General features: G+C 43.9%; 1 protein-coding gene across 3 annotated transcripts; it reads right to left on the bottom strand.

Annotated features, from left to right (window-relative positions):
- Positions 1-3,394: 3,394 nt before the first annotated feature.
- LOC121551027 (protein Hook homolog 2) lies at positions 3,395-20,383 on the bottom strand. Of its 3 annotated transcripts, XM_041863550.2 has the most exons (23): positions 20,187-20,383; positions 19,152-19,234; positions 15,832-15,904; positions 15,628-15,678; positions 15,296-15,428; positions 14,834-14,901; positions 14,522-14,584; positions 14,235-14,315; positions 12,272-12,435; positions 12,016-12,156; positions 11,694-11,895; positions 11,449-11,559; positions 11,181-11,268; positions 10,951-11,017; positions 9,828-9,965; positions 9,041-9,128; positions 8,553-8,558; positions 8,375-8,409; positions 8,176-8,258; positions 7,953-8,056; positions 6,072-6,179; positions 5,910-5,981; positions 3,395-5,739 (listed from the first exon to the last, which is right to left on the bottom strand). In XM_041863550.2, exons 1-23 carry the CDS (start codon positions 20,229-20,231, stop codon positions 5,608-5,610), a joined length of 2,136 nt encoding a protein of 711 aa, XP_041719484.1. In that variant the 5' UTR covers positions 20,232-20,383; the 3' UTR covers positions 3,395-5,607. The 3 variants fall into 3 exon arrangements, with proteins under 3 accessions (XP_041719484.1, XP_041719485.1, XP_041719486.1); XM_041863551.2 differs by lacking the exon at positions 8,553-8,558; XM_041863552.2 differs by lacking the exon at positions 19,152-19,234.
- Positions 20,384-23,859: the final 3,476 nt, after the last annotated feature.

Raw genomic sequence — 23,859 nt, 5'->3', positions numbered from 1 at the left:
CAGACGATTTTTACACTCGGCGGCAGACTAATCCAATCTGGCTGCCTGACTGGTACTATCTGGTCAAAAAAGTGGCACACAACGAAAACAGGGAAGATCAGATAAAGGATTGCTTGTCTAGAAATCAAATCAAATAGGAAGGTCTTGCAAGACAACTGGAGCACTGGGCCAGCCACTCTTCAATAGCACCTGGGCCAGCACAGGTGAAACACATTCCCTCTAATGAGATGACCAACCAGCACAGGTGTAATACAGACTGACTAACGAGATGACACCAATCGGTGCGCCCCACCTGCTAACATCCAACCTCAAAATATAAAAACCAAATCCTGTAACACTGGTGATTTTGCTACTCTCAAGCGTGTCTGTTTATTTAAATGTAATGTGCAATATCTGTGTAAACTGAATTTGTTATTGTTTGTCATTTTTCTGCATAACATCCTATTCTCTTCCCAACAGCAGAAATATATGTTGGTAGGACAAGGCTATGTATGTGCACATGGAAGTCAGTGATTTATGTTTACTATAGGTTAATGAGGCAATACAAATATGATGTGACTAAAATGAAAGGACATTTAGTTGACTAAAATGGCCCACTATTTTCATAATTTTGAAATTAACTAGACTAAATTATTATTCAAATGACAAAAACATGACTTAATTACAGTGGGGAGAACAAGTATTTGATACACTGCCGATTTTGCAGGTTTTCCTACTTACAAAGCATGTAGAGGTCTGTCATTTTTATCATAGGTACACTTCAACTGTGAGACAGAATCTAAAACAAAAATCCAGAAAATCACATTGTATGATTTTAAAGTAATTAATTTGCATTTTATTGCATGACATAAGTATTTGATACATCAGAAAAGCAGAACTTAATATTTGGTACAGAAACCTTTGTTTGCAATTACAGAGATCATACAAGTGGAGTTTAGACCAAAAAGCTCTATTTTTGTCTCATCAGACCACATGACCTTCTCCCATTCCTCCTCTGGATCATCCAGATGATCATTGGCAAACTTCAGACGGGCCTGGACATGCGCTGGCTTGAGCAGGGGGACCTTGCGTGCGCTGCAGGATTTTAATCCATGACGGCATAGTGTGTTACTAATGGTTTTCTTTGAGACTGTGGTCCCAGCTCTCTTCAGGTCATTGACCAGGTCCTGCCGTGTAGTTCTGGGCTGATCCCTCACCTTGCTCATGATCATGGATGCCCCACAAGGTGAGATCTTGCATGGAGCCCCAGACCAAGGGTGATTGACCGTCATCTTGAACTTCTTCCATTTTCTAATAATTGCGCCAACAGTTGTTGCCTTCTCACCAAGCTGCTTGCCTATTATCCTGTAGCCCATCCCAGCCTTGTGCAGGTCTACAATTTTATCCCTGATGTCCTTACACAGCTCTCTGGTCTTGCCATTGTGGAGAGGTTGGAGTCTGTTTGATTGTGTGGACAGGTGTCTTTTATACAGGTAACGAGTTCAAACAGGTGCAGTTAATACAGGTAATGAGTGGAGAACAGGATGGCTTCTTAAAGAAAAACTAACAGGTCTGTGAGAGCTGGAATTCTTACTGGTTGGTAGGTGATCAAATAATTATGTCATGCAATAAAATGCAAATTAATTACTTAAAAATCATACAATGTGATTTTGTGGATTTTTGTTTTAGATTCCGTCTCTCACAGTTGAAGTTTACAGACCTCTACATGCTTTGTAAGTAGGAAAACCTGCAAAATCGGCAGTGTATCAAATACTTGTTCTCCCCACTGTATATTTTAGTCATAATGATAAGACTAGATTACATCAACAAAAAAAAAGTGCTTGACTGGTTTGGGCTAAGCCCCTTTTGGTAATGTAGTGTATATTGCCAGTGCCAACATTTCATACTGCAAATGTTGGCAATGGCAATATATCGTATGTCTAACAGACACTGTCCTTTTCCAATATATTTAAGCAGTGATTTACCATCACCAAATTGACAGGATGAAATCAACACCAACGAGCGAGTGAGAGGAATCACTATCACTGCTAGGCCCTCCCGAGTTCAACAAGCCAGACAATTGGGCATTTCAGCAATGTAACAGCATGTCCAATTAGTGATGGTAAATGGCCATTGTAATATATTGCTAATGGACAGTGTCCATTACACATATGATATATTGCCAGTGTCAACATGTTATACTGCAATTGGACAGTGTCCATTGCCAATATATTTGAACAGGGATTTACCATCACAAAATAAACAGACTGAAATTACCACTTAAGAGTGAGGGAGAGGAAACACTGACTCATACTGTATATTGCTAATGGACATGTTGTGTGAAGTTGCTGGATATTGGTGGGAACTGGAACACGCTGTCGTATGCGTCGACCCAGAGCATCCAAACATGCTCAATGGGTGACATGTCTGGTGAGTATGCAGGCCATGGAAGAACTGGGACATTTTCAGCTTCTAGGAATTGTATACAGATCCTTGCAACGTGGGGCCGTGCATTATTATGCTGAAACATGAGGTGATGGCGGCGGATGAATGGCACGACAATGGGCCTCAGGATCTTGTCACGGTATCTCAGTGGATTCAAATTGCCATAGAGAAAATGCAATTGTGTTCGTTGTCTGTAGCTTATGTCTGCCCATACCATAACCCCACCACTCTGTTCACAATGTTGACATCAACAAACCGCTCTCCCACACGAAGCCATACACGTTGTCTGCGGTTCTGAGGCCGGTTTGATATACTGCCAAATTCTTTAAAACGACATTGGAGGTGGCTTATGGTAGAGAAATTAACATTACATTCTCTGGCAACAGCTCTGGAAGTAATTCCTGCAGTCAGCATGCCAATTGCACGCTCCCTCAAAACTTGTGACATCTATGGCATTGTGTTGTCACAAAACCATTGCAATATATTGCCAATGGACAGTGTCCATTAGACATGATATATTGCCAGTGCCAACATTTCATAATGCAAATGTTGGCACTAGCAACATGTGTCTAATGAACCCTGTCCATTTCCAATATATTTAAGCAGTGATTTACCATCACCAAATTGACAGGCTGAAATCAACACCAAAGAGCGAGGCACAACTAGCTCTGAGAACCATCCTGAGTTCAACGACGATTGGGCATCACAGCAATGTACCTGCATGTCCAATTTATGATGGTAAATGCCCATTGTAATATATTGCTAATGGACAGTGTCCATTACCAATATATATATGTGAATGGGGATTTCCAGTCACAAAAAGGACAGGTTGAATTGTGCAGGCCATATCTCAGTGCTTGAACATAGCAGTTCAGTTGGAATGTTGATTCACTACTTTGAAATTAAAAGTCTGACTTCCTAACTTAATACCAAATAAACATCTACTTAAAGAGTAAAAAACTAAGTGAAGTTAAATGTACACACAGTCGTGGTTTTATAGCCTGGTAAATAACATTGCACAGGTAGTTACACACTTAGAAGGTTAGGTACAAGTCAGAGAGCAGTTTCTCTGATATGAGACCGATTGGGTACCAAAGAGAAGTTACATGTTTAAGCGGATACTGTCAAAGTAATCAGATAGATGTAGTGTTCAACAATAGTGCTGTCCTTCACAGGTTCATCTTGAGACAATGTCAGGTAAAAATTAACATAGTCAGTTGTAAAAAATGATGACATTAAAGAGTACACATTGTCTGTTCATTAGCTAGTTAAGTTCCAGTGTCAGTGAACAGAAGCATCTATAGTTGAGTGCTTCTGCTGAGAATGAGAGAAAAGCTACATACCATTGCTAGCTTGAAACCTTATTTTCCTACAGGATTACACAATGACAACATCCAGTGAGGCCAGTTTGCCCACGCATATCAATTAAATGGGAATCAATAACCCCACATTCTGGTTCTCACAAGCACCAGCGTTTCCTACATTCACATCAGTCTAAAGTGGTGTGTGCAATCAATTATATTTTTAAAACACCCAGTTTCACTCTTTAGAGGGGATAAATTAAAAGTAAAAAATACACAAAATGTAGTCCATCAGAAAATCTAGTCAATCATTCAAAGATTAAATTCCCATATTACAGCTTGAAACAAAAGCTTGTTCAATAGTCTGTGCGAATACTTCCAGTAAAATGGTCATGACATAAAAGAGGACCATATCTGCTAGTCTTTCAGAACTTCTGCCATTACATGTGAACATCATAACTCTCCTAGCAGGAATTTGATACAAAAGTGCAGTCTTTAAAAGTAGTTACCCTAACAGATTCAGGGACATTTTTCTAGTTTCTCACGAGGCAATGAACTGAACCATTATCAAAAGGGAGGAAAAGTGATGTTATGTACACTGTGTACCCTTGCTGCACATTATTATACAGACTAACACAACTACATAAAATGCTGAGGTTAATTTTGAACAAAACAAAAATAAATGTCTAGAAAGCTATTCTTCCTGCTCTTCAAATCAAGTAGATGATACAGCATGAAAGAAAAGTCTAAACCCATTCACAGAAATAAAAAGAGGTCATGACTATGTGTGCAGAGAAAATGTGTTCCTTTATATCGTAGAGGTATTGAGCTCTTCTAGATCAGGGGTGACAAACTCATTTTTCCCCAGAGACGCAGTCGGTCTTCAACAACATTTCCTCGCCATCAAAATGTGCAAAAAAATTGTCCTCCATCCATTGTTTTTGGAATTTGATGCTCCCCGACTGTCTAGCTTTCATTTCGGTGATTATTAGCGAGCTGGACACAGTCAAGAAACTATATGAACGTAGGTCCATTATCATTTCTACAGTTTCGAATTTGGTTTTAGTCATTTAAAAGTATATTGAGTTCACCGCACCGCCCCCCCCACCCCAAAAAAAATTATCCAGATTCACCAGTCTCTCTCACCATGTACATTTAAAATTGTCAGGAGACACAGCACAAGCCACAATCTCCAAATGACTTGGGCACAAATGAATACAAATAGTACAAATTCACCATGATCTCAACTCATAGGCATCTCTTATTAGTGTTTCCATGTCATAGTCGCAGTAAGAGGATAATATCTATTTAGCCTGACAGTGGACCGGACAATAAGGGTGAAAATATATAAAAGTAGTAGGAGGGGAAGGTAAAGACCCCTACCCTATTGACAGCATAAATCATCCCTTTCCATCTTCGTCATCACTGTGGCCTTCCAAAGCATTGATTCTCATAATGTCCTAATCTAAACCTTTAGAAAACATAATACATTATAGCTAAAAACATTGTCTAAGAAATCTATGACAAAGGATTAGTTGCTCAGCTTCTTTCTATCCACTTCATGTTCCTTCATTCCAGCTCTCATTTAGACCCATTTCTCTCATCTTTGTTCAAATGAGTCCTAACAGCTTTGAATGCACTTGAAGGTGCAGTAAGTAAGTAGCTCTGCATCGCTGATGCTCCAGAAGATCCTGTACCAGGAATGACCAGCAGGGGGCAGCAGCAGCAATCTTCACAAAACACCCAGAGGAGACGTCAAGGCATCAGAGCAGTGAGTAGGAGTGTGGAAGAAATGAACACTCAGATATAGACAATGTCTTGCCTCCTTTACATTCCTCATCTCCACTCTCCTCAGCACATCCTCCCCCAGGGTGGATATGTCTTATCTGGGCTGGTGGCGGGCTGCGAGGCCTCTCCTGGCGTGGGTGGACTGCCTCTGCTGGGCCAGAAAGGACTGGGCCTGGTTGGACGGACCCGACCGCTCCCCCACCACCTTCTGATGCAGGGCCATACCCTGGGAGAGAGGAATAGAGACATAAGAAAGGTAAATGTCTTACTACCAGAAAAACCAAGACCATTATACAAGTCATTGCACTGCTTGCATTGTAGCACCATATAATGCCAACTGCTTTAATAATTTACTATGTAGATTAGGCACATTCGGACAGAGGTTTGCTTACTCACCATGTTGTACCAGGCACTTATGATGAGTTTCTCCTCCTGGTCATGACTGGACCTGCTCTTCTCATAGTCATGCTGCACACAGAGGAGTTGTTCATGCATATGGAGGGTCAGACAATGCACCACTCATCTGCATTCTCTCAGTCAATGAAGGGTGGCGCTTACCTCCAGGTGCTGGATCTTCCTGTCTCTCTCAGTCAACTGGTTCTTGAGGGCCTGGAGGTCAGGGGACACAGTCAGAGGCAGCTGCTTGGGGTCCAGAGTCTTGATCACCTGCACAATGAACACATACACACACACATTTACTTGGTGTGGAATTTCTCAGCTACAGTGGGGAAAAAAAGTATTTAGTCAGCCACCAATTGTGCAAGTTCTCCCACTTAAAAAGATGAGAGGCCTGTAATTTTCATCATAGGTACACGTCAACTATGACAGACAAATTGAGGAAAAAAAATCCAGAAAATCACATTGTAGGATTTTTAATGAATTTATTTGCAAATTATGGTGGAAAATAAGTATTTGGTCACCTACAAACAAGCAAGATATCTGGCTTTCACAGACCTGTAACTTCTTCTTTAAGAGGCTCCTCTGTCCTCCACTCGTTACCTGTATTAATGGCACCTGTTTGAACTTGTTATCAGTATAAAAGACACCTGTCCACAACCTCAAACAGTCACATTCCAAACTCCACTATGGCCAAGACCAAAGAGCTGTCAAAGGACACCAGAAACAAAATTGTAGACCTGCACCAGGCTGGGAAGACTGAATCTGCAATAGGTAAGCAGCTTGGTTTGAAGAAATCAACTGTGGGAGCAATTATTAGGAAATGGAAGACATACAAGACCACTGATAATCTCCCTCGATCTGGGGCTCCACGCAAGATCTCACCCCGTGGGGTCAAAATGATCACAAGAACGGTGAGCAAAAAGCCCAGAACCACACGGGGGGACCTAGTGAATGACCTGCAGAGAGCTGGGACCAAAGTAACAAAGCCTACCATCAGTAACACACTACGCCTTCAGGGACTCAAATCCTGCAGTGCCAGACGTGTCCCCCTGCTTAAGCCAGTACATGTCCAGGCCCGTCTGAAGTTTGCTAGAGTGCATTTGGATGATCCAGAAGAGGATTGGGAGAATGTCATATGGTCAGATGAAACCAAAATAGAACATTTTGGTAAAAACTCAACTCGTCGTGTTTGGAGGACAAAGAATGCTGAGTTGCATCCAAAGAACACCATACCTACTGTGAAGCATGGGGGTGGAAACATCATGCTTTGGGGCTGTTTTTCTGCAAATTGACCAGGACGACTGATCCGTGTAAAGGAAAGAATGAATGGGGCCATGTATCGTGAGATTTTGACGGAAAACCTCCTTCCATCAGCAAGGGCATTGAAGATGAAACGTGGCTGGGTCTTTCAGCATGACAATGATCCCAAACACACCGCCCGGGCAACGAAGGAGTGGCTTCGTAAGAAGCATTTCAAGGTCCTGGAGTGGCCTAGCCAGTCTCCAGATCTCAACCCCATAGAACATCTTTGGAGGGAGTTGAAAGTCCGTGTTGCCCAGCGACAGCCCCAAAACATCACTGCTCTAGAGGAGATCTGCATGAAGGAATGGGCCAAAATACCAGCAACAGTGTGTGAAAACCTTGTGAAGACTTACAGAAAATGTTTGACCTGTGTCATTGCCAACAAAGGGTATATAAGAAAGTATTGAGAAACTTTTGTTATTGACCAAATACTTATTTTCCACCATAATTTGCAAATAAATTCATTAAAAATCCTACAATGTGATTTTCAGGAATTTTTTTCCTCAATTTGTCTGTCATAGTTGACGTGTACCTATGATGAAAATTACAGGCCTCTCTCATCTTTTTAAGTGGGAGAACTTGCACAATTGGTGGCTGACTAAATACTTTTTTCCCCCCACTGTATGTCACGATGTGCATGACAATCTTTGACGATATCGGCAACTCAGATTTAAGATGGCAGCCAAGCACTGTTGTGCTGTACAGATGAGTTTAGTGTCAGGCAGAGTGTTGACTGACCGTCCTGGCCTTCTCCACATAGCGCTTGTAGCGGTCCTCCATCAGCTTCATGTCCTCATCCTTCTTCTTCAGGATCTCCTGCAGCTCATCGATCTTCTTCGCCACTGACAGGAGGGAGGTTGAAGAGGAAATATTAACAGCATTTTCAGAGCTTGAGAGTGCTCTTAGATTGATACTATTTGATAGCACTGCTCCCAAGGGCAGGAAATAAGAGGCTGCTTACTGTTGCCGTCCGCTTTGGGCTCCAGGTCATCAATGACCTCTCTCTTCTTCTGCAGGTCTGAGTGGGCCTCATGGAGCTTCTCCCTGGCAGGAGGACAGAGGAAAAGCATGGAGGAGCCGGACGTGCAAGAATCTACAGAGCGATAATAATATTCCCTTCACAGGTGCAGTGTACAAGCATCAGTGATAATAGTACTCACAGGTGCTCCTCAAGCTTCTTCTTCAGTAAGGAGGACTGAACAGGGAGGAAGAAAGTAAGTCAACACTCAAACTACTGAGAAACAGACTTCTGACAGACAGACACAAATAATAAGCATAATACACAATTGAAGTAGTCAAAGTCAAATCAGAACCCAGGCAGGGATGGGCCATACTTACGATGGCCTGATTGGCAGAATGTCGGTCGGTGGGGGCAGGCAGAGAGAGACAGAGGGGCAGGCGTTAATGGTGAATCAACACAGCAAACAAGGGTTAATGTTCCCACACAAAATCTCAGAGAGCACAGTCACAGGCAGGCAGTCAACGGAGGGGAGAGAAGGATACACTCTACAACAGTCCTCAAGGGCCAAGGACTATATTGAGGTCTAGGTCTCTTTTTTCCAATTATAATGACTACAAATTACCTAAAATGATTAAAAACAGAGAACAAAATATATATTTGAATTAAGACCCATAGATGGTAAACCGATTAAGAGAGATTGGTCATTTCCATTCCTGATTCCTATACATTTTCAGTATACTATCGTCTTTGATTGGAGAAGACTGGGTCCACTCAGTGATTGGTATGGACAAGGTAACAGGAGTAAGAGGATGTTAGGGGAGGAGAGGAGGGGTAAATGAGGAGGAGGGTCTGTCTCTCCACTCACATCCTCAGCCTTGCTGCCCTGCTCCTGAAGAGCCTTCTGGAGATCCTCCACCTGGGACCGCAGCTCAGAGATCTGCTGCTGGTTCAACCTGGAGAGATGAGAGAGATGGAACAAAGAGAGGAATGGATAAGAAAAGTAGGAGGGAGAGCAGGGGAAGGGAAGAGAGAATGAAGAAACCATTAAGCTGGTTATGATGTGAGTGGGTGGAAGAGGCTGGCGATGCATACAAGGTCACATCAACCGCTGCATTAATCCATTCTAGCAGTGTCCCGCCCACCCACTCCCCTCTCCTCTCTGTGTGTTGTGGTTAATTAGGGGAAGATTGAGCCACTTCAGCCATACTCGTACTCCACAGATCAGGACGCTCTCCTCCTCCTCCTCCTCCTGCTGAAGATGCCTGCCTGCCTCCCACACTCTGGACCCATCGTCACACACGGTCCACTCAGAAAAACAGCCCCCACACACGCTGTACGGACAGCTGGGGGACAATCTGGCCCATTGCTGTCCATCCTCCGCTCCGGCCCACACAACACAACACAACTCAACACACAGACCAGAGGGTGAGCTGACATTTAGCTAGATCACTCCTCCTTTTAGCCAAATGTGAAACTCAAACAGAAACTCTGGCAATATATACTGTGACTAATATTGGCACTGATTGACCTTGATACATACATTCAAATCACAATGTGCAGAACTAAAAACACTTCATTTTACTTTTGTGGATGAGATGCAGTGGTATTCGTATAGATGATTATAATTTTTTTACGCATGGCTACACACACACCTGTTTTGTGTCTCCAGGGTGTTCTGGCTGCGTTGAGACTCCTCCAGCTGACCCTGTACCTCCACCAGTCTCTGTCTGTAGCTCTCCTCCTGGACACACAGCATCTTGTTCTCACTCTGCAGGCGCACCACTGTCTCCCTGTGGAGGAAGCAGAAGGGATGGGGTCACAGAGAGAAGGCAGGGAAGTGGGGCAGAGAGGCAAAGGTCTGTACACTACACACCAAAATAACTATTCAACTCCGCCTCAGCCAATTTAACAGCAGTGCCATCTGACTGGGAGCCATTCTATTCATGGAGCCAAGGGCACATTCTGGTTCTAAAAATAGAGTGTGGCTGAGGAATAAGATCTTTGCCATTTGTCACAGCTGAACACTAGGGTTGGGCGGTATCCAGATAGTTCCTGAACCATACCGGGTTTACGGTATTAACGGCAGTCCACACAAAGGGCATAATTTCTGTCCAAACGCTTACAAATGCTAACAAATTCCCATAGCGGACACTAGCTAAATGCTAACAAGCGCAAGCGAACATAAACTAAATGCAAAGACAGAACCCAGCTCATAGGGATAAACAACCATTTCAAAAGGCTACTCACACTTGATCCAGGAGGGAATTGATTGTCTATGCTGTAACCAAGAAGCGTGATCTTGCAAGCTAACCACCTATAGCTAGCAAGTTAGCAAACCAAATGCATAGCTGGAGCCATGCGCTGGAGAAAATGTATTTGGCACAGAGATAGTTAACTTACATCTAAGATTTTCAGCTGGCAAACATTAGAAGTGAATTTCAAGTGTAACTTGATCACCTCTCTTGTGCTGCTCAACAGTGGTCGTCACAACACTTCAGTTTGCTCCACATGCTCTTTGTAGACAAATATACCATGTGACTGGCTCAACTGAATTTTAGTTAAAAAAATTATTTGGATGGTATAAAAAAAATCCTACTGTCTGCATTTCTAAATACCCCGGTATACGGTATACCACCCAAGCCTACAGTTGAAAATTAATATGAGGCACATTGATGAGCAATTGAATTCTGAACCACTGTATGTCTATTGATAGGTCAGATAGATAACACATAACAGATGAAGCGATCACGTTCACGTGTACACACACTCACATACTTGAACTCTGTGGGCATCATCTCAGAGGCCAGGTTTCCCAATGTGCCAGAGTCCTCACATAATCCACCTGAATGGGAGAGAGAGAGCCAAGATGTCAGGAGAAAATATATCACATTTGTTTTGACAGTAGTCTTATCAACTGCCACAAAAGGACAAACAACCCCCCTGCACCATCTTGTTATTTAGAAAAACTGAGGATTCAGGATGTTAGTTGTGTTCAATGGACTCACCTGGTTGATTGAGGCCCTTCTGTTGGACCTGTGCACACCTGAGCTCATCATTGGTTTCCCGCAGTGTGTCTCGCTCTGAGATCAAACGCTGGAAAACACATTGGGATAACATTAGATTAGACTGCACTCAATGTGATACTACTAGAAGTGTTCAAAGTGACCGCCTCAGAATTTCACAGATTTTAAATCCATATCCACTTTGACGACATGCCCTTGTAAGTAACACATCTTTGTCTGGAGGGGAGTTGTCTCAGGTCCTCTCTCTCACCTCTTTCTCCTTGAGCAGGGCATCATACTTGTCGTGAAGGTTATTGTACTCAAACTGCCACTTCTCAGCCTTCAGTGCCTCTGACGAATGCTTGGTGTGAAGCTCATGGACCTGACAGCAGGGAGTCAAACACATTCAGGGTCTGAAGAGAGTTCATAGCATCCTATGTCATACACACATCCATCTCCACACCTTTGTTAACCCTCCCCCATTCTCTAGCCCTCTCCCCTGCCATCTCTGCCCACCTGTCTCTTGTATGTGTCCAGCTGGGTGCGGACTGAGTTGGCCCTGCGTAGCTCCTCCTCCAGCTCGCATGTGCGCTGCATGTAGACAGTGTTGCGCTCCTCCAGCAGACGCACCTGTCTGCGCAGGTCCCCCAGGTCCTCCAGCTTACGCTTGTACATCTCCACCAGTGCCTCCAGCCGGCTCACCCGGTCAGACGAGTGCCTGTGGGAGGAGAGAGGGTGAGATGGGGAAGCCGTTTTGAGGGTGGGGCAAGAGGAAAGGGAAGGAGAGAAGGATAGGAGGCAACAGACTACTGAGAGGCTGCTCTCCCCCTGGGCTCACCGGAGGATGTCCATCTCATCTTTGAGGGTCTGGGCCTCCTGGGCGAGGCTGGTCAGCTCCTCGTTGCGGTGAGTGATGTCCAAAACCTCACGCTCCAGAATCTCCCCTCGCACACGCATGTCATCTCGGCTGTTCTCTAGTCTGTGTCACAAACAGGGGGCAAATAGAAAATGATCAATTCATTGTATCAAAAGAGTACAGGTACAGAGTAGAATGTATTTAGTCTGGAGGTCTGTGTTGAGGGCATGACTCTGACCTGTAGTTCTCCTCCTGTAGCTGCTCCATCTGGCTCTGTAGCAGCAGCAGCTTCTTGCCAGTGATGGTGGTGGAAGCGTCCTGTGGCTCACAGCGGCTGAGCTTCTCCCTAAGGGAATGTGTCTCCACCTGCAGGGAAGACTTCTCCTCCAGGACGGCTGCCAACTGAGGATCAAACACACACAGATATAGTCAGGGGTGGAGAGGGCACAGAGAGAGAACCAGTCACACATGGCATGTAACCAAGGCTAGAGAGGGAGGAGACCTAGAGACAAACGAACAAACAGTCACACATTGAGACATAGAAAGTGCGGAGCACAAATTTTAAAAAATACACATTCTTCAAAATGCCGAACACCGGCCAAAAAAAACAAAAACCTCTCATTTACTCATGAAAATGCTGAACACAAAAAAGACACTCCACAAGTGGCAAAGAAAAGAGCCACACTCGCATATCCAGCAACAGACACTGTACATTTCTTGCAACACATGCAATGTTTTTTTATGAGGGTTTGGTGGTAACTTCACATGCACAAACATCAAAGCACAGTTAGTCAGCTGGTCTGCTAAGTTCTCAGTTGGGTGGGCCACTTTCTCAATGGAGCAGTTGTTAGCATTACCCCTCCAGGTCACAACCAGGCGCTCATGACAGAGATTACTAGAAAAACAGAGGTCTGAGACAGTCTGACTAACTGTTACAAAGTGGGGAGACTGGAGAGTGGGTTCAGAAAGGGATGTTGATTAAGGATTCAAGCTAGTGAGGCTTGATGAGAGAAAGAGGAACTATCCTTGGGGTTACCATACATGGACAAGAATGTTGTTTGGTGGTTTAGGGTAAAACGTCCACCCTGACTATGTTTGTGGTTTAGGCAAGCGGGCATTCCAATATTAAAAAGGGGGCGTCTATTACTTACCCGTTGGACATCTTTCCAGTTTGAGCACAGCAAAACCCTACACTGAACTTTAAGGACAAATGGCTTGCTTTAGCATCATACCAGGGAGAAAGTAAAGAACTACAAAAACTACTGAGAAATTCTTAATGTGAAGAATATGTTAACATATTAAGAAATGTGCTGAATGCATAACACAGTGGTAATTGCCTTCAAATCCTAAATACTAAGCTAAATGCAACGTAATTATTGGGGATCAATGACTTAAGTATATGTACCCAATGACATTTCCTAATCAGAGGCAGCATTAGTAGCACAGTTAGCACCGTTTCATAGAGAATAATAGAGGACTCTAGTACCCAAAAGGCCATTTTAGCATGTACAGTGCCATTGAGAACTTTCACAATTTTGAAGTAGTCAACTAGGTGGGACTTCCTATGGGTTAAGGAAGGATCACATAATTCCATCCAGGACATCAGGAGGGATCAGCCAATGAATCATATTCGTGAGCAAACATTCCATAACTGCAGGTGGCAGTACATCGCCAATCTTAGCTTTATACCTGTTCAAACAACACACTCCAGGTGGCAGTATGCACCCGCTCAGTTTGTTTACTAACTCATAGAAATAGTAGAAGAAAATGGACTACTTCAAAATCAGTGGAGGCTGGTGGGAGGAGGTATAGGAGGACAGGCTCATTGTAATGGAATAAATGGAACGGTATCAAACACAAACATATGGAAACCACATGTTTGACTCTGTTCCTTTTATTCCATAACAGACATTACAATGAGCCCATCCTCCTATAGTTCCTCCCACCAGCCTCCACTCTTCAAAATGGAGTTGGCCTCAATGGTGCTGCCCGTGCGCTCACAGAAGCCATAATGGGACAGATACAAAGAAGAGTCCTCTACGACTCTCTATGCACCGTTTACACAACAAACCATCAGGAGGAATCAGTCAGACTGGACAACAATCCTTAGGCAAGCGAATAAATAGGATCAATTCACTCATGGCAAAGAGCTGCAGTTACACACTCCACATGCTAACTAACAAACAGTCCTCTCTGCCCACCTGGTGCTCCAGGTCCCGACAGCGCTGGCCCAGATCCTCCTTCGCTTCCACCTCCTCGCTGAGAAAATAATACTTCCTGGACTGGGGACACAGAGAGAGGCACAAGGGAGGTTATAGACAGCACAGAGGGAGGTAGAGAACACAAAAGGGGGGAGAGAGAGAGAGAGAGAGACCACAAAAGACATGTAAATGAGATGGCAATTGAAGAATAGAAACAAAACCAACTTGCAGGGGAGTGAAAGTTCCATGTATTCAGAGCAGCAGGGTAAAAAGAGAGCGGGTCCCACCTGGTAGTCAAAGTCCCCATAGGTCTCAGGACTTCCTGGAACAGTTGGCTCTTTAGCTAGGAGCTACACCACAACAACAAAATACAGTCATTGGCTGGTTCAAACTCCAGAAAGACAGATCACATGGTGAAACCCATTGTCAATATAGAGGTAAGCAGGACAATAAGTGAGCTATTGCCTGTTTTATAGTGTATATTTCTGTTAAATATCAAAAAGTTTCAGGGAGCAATGAATTGTGCTTTTAGGTGCAATCTCACAAGAGGACAGACCGATCTACAAAAGGAAAATGTCCAAAAGGCTCTGACCACTCACCTCCTGTATGGCTGTCATGACGACGTGCTGGACGGACTCCTCCAGGGTCATAATCTGCTGGATTTGCTCTAGGAGAAAAATCATCATACAGGAAGAGTCCACTGAATATCACGTCCACGTCTGACAGCCAGACACTCAAACACACTGCTTTACACACAGTGCAACGGTTTCTCCTGCATTCACATATCAGACCCACTAGCTTGTTCCTCTGAGGACCACATTGTCTTTTAAAACTCTGTTTTATCATCATCTGTATACAGTACATGGTTGGGGCTTTGTAGGAACGAACCAGTGAATGCTCAGTTTATCAACTCATGTGACAATCAGGTCATTGCATTAACCCGTGGCTAACTACAGACATTCGTTTTCATTTGTTATGATTTAACTCCAGTTAATCCTGCGTTTTCTCCATAGGTGGCTTCCTGTTACCCAGCAGGGCCTCCTCTATCCCAGCTAGCTCACCTTGCTTCTTCTCACAGCTGACAGCACAGCCAAGCACCAGCTGAACCAGCTTGCCAAGATCAGTCACATCTCCAAACTCCCCAATCAGATTGATGTCTGGCAGGTGCTTGTCTGCTACCTGGTGGCCAAGCACCTGTTCATGGAGGGATGGAGACAATGGGGGATTGTGAGAAAATATATGCATATAGCAATGACATTTCAAATGGACTAAGATAGGTGGAAACACTGAGGAACTTCTGGAGGAGATTGAGCTCATAAAAGAAATGCAGGAACTGTGCATATACCATCCATCCCTTCCTTCTGATCATCAATGAGGAAAAGCCTTTACTCACATCATGGTAGTACTCAAGCATGCTCTGAAGAATCTTCTTCAGGTTGCTGACCTGGAGGAACATGAAATAAATCTGAGCTGGAGAATAAAGGCATCTTTGCCTTGGTGAAAATACACCATCTTTAACAGTGAGGCCAGTGGTCACTAAGTTGCCTAGGTGACAACCTTGAGGCACTGTGTCATATCTTTCTGTCTCATACTGCACCTTGAGGCGCCAGTTGGCCCCACTCTCCTCCTTGATCCTGCCCAGCCATGCCTCATTAAACCAGGAGGGGTCTCTGTTGACGAGATGAAACACTTAACAAGACATATTCTAGGGACATACAATACACAGGAAGCCACAGGCCAGAGTATTTCTAAACTGGAAAATGCAAACTCCCTAATGTCATACTCTCAATGAATGTCACAACAAGCAAGCCATCATTGGAAACTTGCTTGAGGCCAGATATGGAGTTATCATATAAAGACAGGCATCATAGAATTGCCATTACCCAATTCAACTAACCTTCAGATAAAAACACTGCTTGTTTCCAGTTTGACACAAAAACAGATACATTTCTGTGTGGTGTGGTGTGTGTGGACAGAAAGGCACACATATACTACAGCAGATGAAGTATGAAGGTCATTTGGCTTGGACAGACAGTCCCTAAAATGGACAAGCCTTTGCACAAAATCACACCTAGGCACAATCTGCCAGACCCAGGCCTTGAGAAATGTAGACCTATTCCCTATCAAGCATAGGAATATAAATAAAACAGACTAACAGCCCATCCGCTAACTTTACAAAAAGGCTTTTGAATAGATGATTGAATTTGCTCTGATCAGGCTCTATTCAAAGTAGTTAACTGAAGGCCGAAATCAAAATGTCAGTGTGTAACTAACAAGCAAAACAGTCTGGGAATTGATAATGACTGGGATTGAATGGACTCCACAAATCTCGTACTATTGCCAATTGACACTGTGACAGGGTAATGGGTTCTACAAGTAAGGACCTTTTGCCGCGTTCACATGCTAGTCGGAACTAGGAAATTCTGAAATGTCCAACTTGCTAACTGGTTGCAGTAAAACACGTGCCGCGTTCAACGGATCAGCAAGTCGGACATTTCTGAGTTTCCTAGTTCCGACTAGCAAAATCCGCACTGAGCTAAAGGGTAGAGCTGTCGCTTTCAAGAATCGGGACTCTAACCCGGACACGTATAAAAAATCCTGCTATGCCCTCAGACGAACCATCAAACAGGCAAAGAGCCAGACTAAGATTGAATCGTACTACACCGGCTCTGACGCTCGTTGGATGTGGCAGGGCTTGAAAACTATTACAGACTACAAAAGGGAAGCACAGCCATGAGCTGCCCAGTGACACAAGCCTACCAGACAAGCTAAATCACTTCTATGCTTGCTTCGAGGCAAGCAACACTGAAGCATGCATGAGCGCATCAGCTGTTCCGGATGACTATGTGATCACGCTCTCCATAGCCGATGTGAGTGAGACTTTTAAGCAGGTCAACATTCACAAGGCCGCAGGGCCAGACGGATTACTAGGACGTGTACTCCAAGCATGCGCTGACCAACTGGCAAGTGTCTTCACTGACATTTTCAACATGTCCCTGACTGAGTCTGTAATACCAACATGTTTCATGCAGACCACCATAGTCCCTGTGCCCAAGAACACTAAGATAACCTGCCTAAATGACTACCGACCCGTAGCACTCACGTCTGTAGCCATGGAGTGCTTTGAAAGGCTGCTCATGGCTCACATCAACACCATTAACTCAGAAACCCTAGACCCACTCCAATTTGCATACCGCCCCAACAGATCCACAGATGATGCAATCTCTATTGCACTCCACACTGCCCTTTCCCACCTGGACAAGAGGAACACCTACATGAGAATGCTATTCATTGATTACAGCTCAGCTTTCAACACCATAGTGCCCTCAAAGCTCATCACTAAGCTAAGGATCCTGGGACTAAACACCTCCCTCTGCAACTGCATCCTGGACTTCCTGACGGGCCGCCCCCAGGTGGTAAGGGTAGGTAACAACACATCTGCCACGCTGATCCTCAACACGGGGGCCCCTCAGGGGTGCGTGCTCAGTCCCCTCCTGTACTCCCTGTTCACCCATGACTGCATGGCCAGGCACGACTCCAACACCATCATTCAGTTTGCCGACGACACAACAGTGGTAGGCCTGATCACCGACAATGATGAGACAGTCTATAGGGAGGAGGTAAGAGACCTGGCCGTGTGGTGCCAGGATAACAACCTCTCCCTCAACGTGATCAAGACAAAGGAGATGATTGTGGACTACAGGAAGAAAAAAAAAAGAGGACTGAGCACGCCCCCATTCTCATCGACGAGGCTGTAGTGGAACAGGTTGAGAGCGTCAAGTTCCTTGGTGTCCACATCACCAACAAACTATCATGGTCCAAACACACCAAGACAGTCATGAAGAGGGCACGACAAAGCCTATTCCCCCTCAGGAGACTGAAAAGATTTGGGTCCTCAGATCCTCAAAAAGTTATACAGCTGCACCATCGAGAGCATCCTGACTGGTTGCATCACCGCCTGGTATGAGAACTGCTCGGCCTCCGACCGCAAGGCACTACAGAGGGTAGTGCGTACGGCCCAGTACATCACTGGGGCCAAGCTTCCTGCTATCCAGGACCTCTATACAAGGAGGTGTCAGAGGAAGGCCCTATAAATTATCAAAGACTCCAGCCACCCTAGTCATAGACTGTTCTCTCTGATACCACACGGCAAGCGGTACCGAAGCGCCAAGTCTAGGTCCAAAAGGCTTCTTAACAGCTTCTACCTCCAAGCCATAAGACTCCTGAACAGCTAATCATGGCTACCCGGACTATTTGCATTGCCCCCCCACCCCAAACCCAACCCCCTCTTTTACGCTGCTGCTACTCTGTTTATTATTTATGCATAGTCACTTTAACTCTACCCACATGTACATATTACCACAATTACCTCGACTAACCAGTGCCCCCGCACATTGACTCTGTACCGGTAACCCCTGTATATAGCCTCCCTACTGTTACAGTATGAAAATGTATGCACTCACTGTAAGTCGCTCTGGATAAGAGGGTCTGCTAAATGACTAAAAAATGTTTTTTTTAAAATATTTTACTGCTGCTCTTTATTTTTTAACATATCTATTTTTTACTTAACATTTACATTACATTTTAGTCAATTAGCAGACGCTCTTATCCAGAGCGACTTACAGGAGCAATTAGGGTTAAGTGCCTTGCTCAAGGACACATCGACAGATTTTTCACCTAGTCGGCTCGGGGATTAGAACCAGCGACCTTTCGATTACTGGCACAACGCTCTTAACCACTAAGCTACCTGCCACCCTTAACAACTGCATTGTTGGTTATGGGCTTGTAAGTAAGCATTTCACTGTAATGTCTACACCTGTTATATTCGGCGCACGTGGCAAATAAAATGTGATTTGTGTTAACCCACCACCACTATCACCAACCTCAAAACACACAAAAAACAGGTTGTGCCCTTACATCCTGTGTAAAACGTGTGCAATAGCCACTCCGCTTGTCAGGTCCTGCTTGCTGGTGCATGAGGGCACCTGAAATGTCTGTAGCTGGAACGGTTGGACATGAGGAATGAGAAGAACATTTGTTAGTGATTATTTTTATTTAAAAAATAGTCTTCATTTATTCTACTTCACATGACAATCATTGCTACTGCCAATGCAAATGCTACTGCCAACACGTGGGGCAAATTGCCTGCTATTTGGTGTTTTAAGCTGGGTATCTATCACTTTGACAACTGTTGATAAAAAAAAAGTGCTTTATAAAATACATTTGATTGACTGTGGCTTCTAGAAGTGCTGGAAAGCCATTTTACTTCTGTTTTTTATATATATACTCCCCTTTATTTTATTACTACAGCTAAAGTGTTTGCTAACCACTAAATTATATACCTCAGCTAGCTACTTAGCTGGCAAGTTGTTTGTAATGCAAGTTAAGAGATCATTCCACATTTCTAGCTAATTTTAAAATAGCCTAAACAACCTATATTTGGAGGGTTCATGGCTGAGTTTTTAAACTACACGATATGTACCATCTCAATGGTACATATCGTAGAGTTGAGAAAGTTAGCTTGAGGCAAGCTAGGAGAGTGACTTTGGCTTGCTGGGGCTTGGCTATACCTTTGTACTGATTGAATTAGATAGTGGCTAACTCAGTTGCTGGCTGGAAACTTTGGAGCTTGTCCACGAAGAAAATGTCTGATGTGGACAGTAGACCACCAAAACAATTTAGCTAGCACAGAGTTATCTAACTTTATTTCATAGTGACAGCTAGCTAATTGTGTTTTTTTTTATTTGAGCTGGTTAAAGGCACTATTAACGATCAAATGCCTAGCTACGTTTAATTGTTAACACCTAATTTCATATCGCCACGTTTGAGCTACATTTCACTGCTAGCGAGAGGTCGCTTTGGATGACGACTCAGTCTGGCTAGCTGAGGTAGCAAACTATCCCAGTTAACGTTACCTAACTTGGCATTCATATTTAACTTTGTAAAACTTACCCAATTTAGTAACGAATCGCATAGCTTTGCTTTATCCAGACTCATTTTGGTTTGTCTGCTGATACTCTGCAGTTAGCACACTAGCAATCGATTGGGAGACTTTCAGCTTCAAGTTTGTTTTTAGCTTGCGCTATCACGTCAGCAAACCTTGGCCTCCTGTTAGCTAGCTTGACTTTCGCGTTTTAGCTCCATAAACAATCCGAGTGAGCCTCCGTATTAAGAACATTGTCATGGCAACACATGACCCTATTTACTATTTTGGTGACGCAAAAAACGTGTTGTTGTCACATAGTTTCTAAACCCAGAGACGCACGCAACATCGCGAGACTTCTGGGAACGCTTGCGAAGCAGACCAAGCAGACCAGGTCGGGGTTTGGGCTTTGAGAAGTCAATGAGAGAAGTTACAAATTCTAAAGGCACATCCTAGATTCGAGACAATGTCTTAAGTATTTGAACATGTTATTACTCCAACCTCGTGAAAGTGACAAACTGACACGTTTAATTTTTTTATTGCACTTGCGAAGTTTGGCGCGAGACGACCGTTACGATTATGTGTTTCTGCGCATGAGCAGATGCCGCGTTCACATGCTAGTTGGAACTAGAAAACTCCGATATTTCCAACTTACTGATTCGTTGAACGCGGTACGTGTATAACTACAACCATTTAGAAAGTCGGACATTTCCGAGTTTCCTAGTTCCAACTAGCACTTGAACGCGGCACTAGCTGGCCAGCGTCGTCATGACATCGCCTACAAGCGTGATCGGGGAATTCTATTGCAGAAGCGGTTTCTGCCTATCTTCATACTGTCTTTGTGGTTGTCTCGCATGTCTGATGCTCAAAACAGAGCGGTATTGTAGAGATAATTTGTGGCCGTTATATTGTGTATGTTTCGAAAATGAGTAAAACTTTTATCATGCTTTTTTTGTAATTAAAAAAGGAATTTGTTAGAAATAGTCCCACAAAAGAACAGTAGATGGCTCAAGTTGACAAAATGACACAGAACTGAGGAGTACAGGTGTCTCCTTCTAGCGAAACTCAGATAATGTAGCTAGCCTAGCAGAAACAAGTACATAAATCCATTCTGTTTAGCAATTAAAATAGAAAAACACCATTCCCTCCTATTGATATATTTAAAAAAAATACGATCTCACTTTGTCAAAATGTGTTTATCTAGTGGCTGTAAAGCAAGGCACATTAATGTATCACAGCAATTAGCCCAATGGTTTCAAAATTATTCCAGTGTCTTAATTCACTATGCCTAAGTGCTGATATATGTAGACCATCTATTCTAGGTATATGCATAGCTCTCACATTGATCTGACACCTGAGAAAATGTGCTTTATCAACTCAATGTGAGGGACGCACACACACTTATTTTCCTAAGTACTCTAATAATAATACTCTAGTAATCTCCCTGTCTACACCTCTCCCTTATCTCTCCAATACTCACAGTTCAACCTGATGTATTTGCCAACTTCCTGTTTGCTCTGGCCAGCCCAACAAGTCATGCTTCGTCCCCGGCCCGCCCACTGTAGGCTACCTGCTCTCCTAGAACACCTACCTGTGTGACATGTCTGTTTCACTTCCTCTCTCCCAGCCCGACCTGCCTGTCAACTTTGTTTGGTCACTACTTTATTTGGTCACTACCGAATAGTAACCATATTTGTCTAACCACCAGAGCCAATGTTCTGTGTAAATGACTGCACATGTTTATCCTCTGTCCATTATAGACTACAACTCTGCCCACCCACCATCTACCAATATAGTCTCAAAAATTTGTTTAGATGTTATTTAATGTATCCATTATAGAAGTATAATACAATATCCCCATGGTATTTATTCAGGGATACAGGGCATTCGGAAAGTATTCAGACCCCTTGACTTTTCCCACATTTTGTTAAGTTACAGCCTTATTCTAAAATTGATTAAATCGTTCCCCCGCCCCCCATTTTTTTTGCAAAAAAACTGAAACATCACATTTACATAAGTATTCAGACCCTTTACTCAGTACTTTGTTGAAGCACCTTTGGCAGCGATTACAGCCTTGAGTCTTCTTGGGTATGACGCTACAAGCTTGGCACACCTGTATTTGGGGAGTTTCTCCCATTCTTCTCTGCAGATCCGCTCAAGCTCTGTCAGGTTGGATGGGGAGCGTTGCTGCACAGCTATTTTCAGGTCTCTCCAGAGATGTTAGATCGGGTTCAAGTCCGGGCTCTGGCTGGGCCACTCAAGGACATTAAGAAGCCACTCCTGCATTGTCTTGGCTGTGTGCTTAGGGTCGTTGTCCTGTTGGAAGGTGAACCTTCACCCCAGTCTGAGGTCCTGAGCGCTCTGGAGCAGGTTTTCATCAAGGATCTCTCTGTACTTTGCTCCGTTCATCTTTGCCTCGATCCTGACTAGTCTCCCAGTCCCTGCCGCTGAAAAACATCCCCACAGCATGATGCTGCCACCACCATGCTTCACCGTAGGGATGGTGACAGGTTTCCTCCAGACGTGACGCTTGGCATTCATGCCAAAGAGTTCAATCTTGGTTTCATCAGACCAGAGAATCTTGTTTCTCATGGTGTGAGAGTCCTTTAGGTGCCTTTTGGCAAACTCCAAGCGGGCTGTCATGTGCCTTTTACCAAAGAGTGGCTTCCGTCTGGCCACTCTACCATAAAGGCCTGATTCGTGGAGTGCAGCAGAGATGGTTGTCCTTCTGGAAGGTTCTCCCATCTCCACAGAGGAACTCTGGAGCTCTGTCAGTGACCATCGGGTTCTTGGTCACCTCCCTGACCAAGGCCCTTCTCCCCCGATTGCTCAGTTCTGCCAGGTCGCCAGCTCTAGGAAGAGTCTTGGTGGTTCCAAACTTGTTCCATTTAAGAATGATGGAGGTCACTGTGTTCTTGGGGACCTTCAATGCTGCAGATATTTTTTGGCACCCTTCCCCAGATCTGTGCCTCGTCACAATCCTATCTTGGAGCTCTACGGACAATTCCTTCGACCTCATGGCTTGGATTTTGCTCTGACATGCATTGTCAACTGTGGGACCTTATATATACAGACAGGTGTGTGCCTTTCCAAATCATGTCCAATCAATTGAATTTACCACAGGTGGACTCCAATCAAGTAGAAACAGCTCAAGGATGTTCAATGGAAACAGGATGCACCTGAGCTCAATTTAGAGTCTCATAGCAAAGGGTCTGAATACTTCTGTAAATAAGTGATATATACATATATATTTTTTTCAATATATTTGTAAAACTTATAAAAACCTGTTTTTGCTTTGTCATTATGGGCTAATGTGTGTAGATTGCTATGGACATTTAAAAAATGTGGATTAAGTCAAGGAGTCTGAATACTTTCCGAAGGCACTGTATTCACTATAATAATAAAAAAAACTATATTTTATAAGAATATGTGTGCCTGCCAGTTAACAAATTAAATGTTCCCCTGTAGGTAGGGTACAACACTATAGTACTGAGTTTACATGACCCTTTGTGGAAATGGTTTTGACACCGAATAGATTTTCAGTGAGGTATATTTACCAGCTCTCTTTCCCCCACTCCCCACTCCCCGACCACTGTGGGGAACACTTCAGGGGTGTGTGTATGTTTGGTTAGAGAGAGGGGGCCGCAGCCTGAATAAACCAAAGTAAGAGTATGAGACCTGGAAGGAAGTGAGGTTCATGGC

This window comes from Coregonus clupeaformis, unplaced genomic scaffold (assembly GCF_020615455.1).
Source record: "Coregonus clupeaformis isolate EN_2021a unplaced genomic scaffold, ASM2061545v1 scaf0010, whole genome shotgun sequence".
Lineage (NCBI taxonomy): Eukaryota > Metazoa > Chordata > Actinopteri > Salmoniformes > Salmonidae > Coregonus > Coregonus clupeaformis.
This window is presented reverse-complemented; position numbering and strand designations above follow the sequence as displayed.

Bases quoted from the DNA above. Each gene is read 5' to 3' on its own strand.
- LOC121551027 (XM_041863550.2), bottom strand. From the start codon at position 20,231: ATGAGTCTGGATAAAGCAAAGCTATGCGATTCGTTACTAAATTGG. The intron at 14,585-14,833 runs GTGAGTGGTCAG...GTTGTGGTGTAG, and splicing joins TCATGACAGCCATACAGGAG to CTCCTAGCTAAAGAGCCAAC. The intron at 12,157-12,271 runs GTCAGAGTCATG...TTTGTGACACAG, and splicing joins CTACAGGAGGAGAACTACAG to ACTAGAGAACAGCCGAGATG.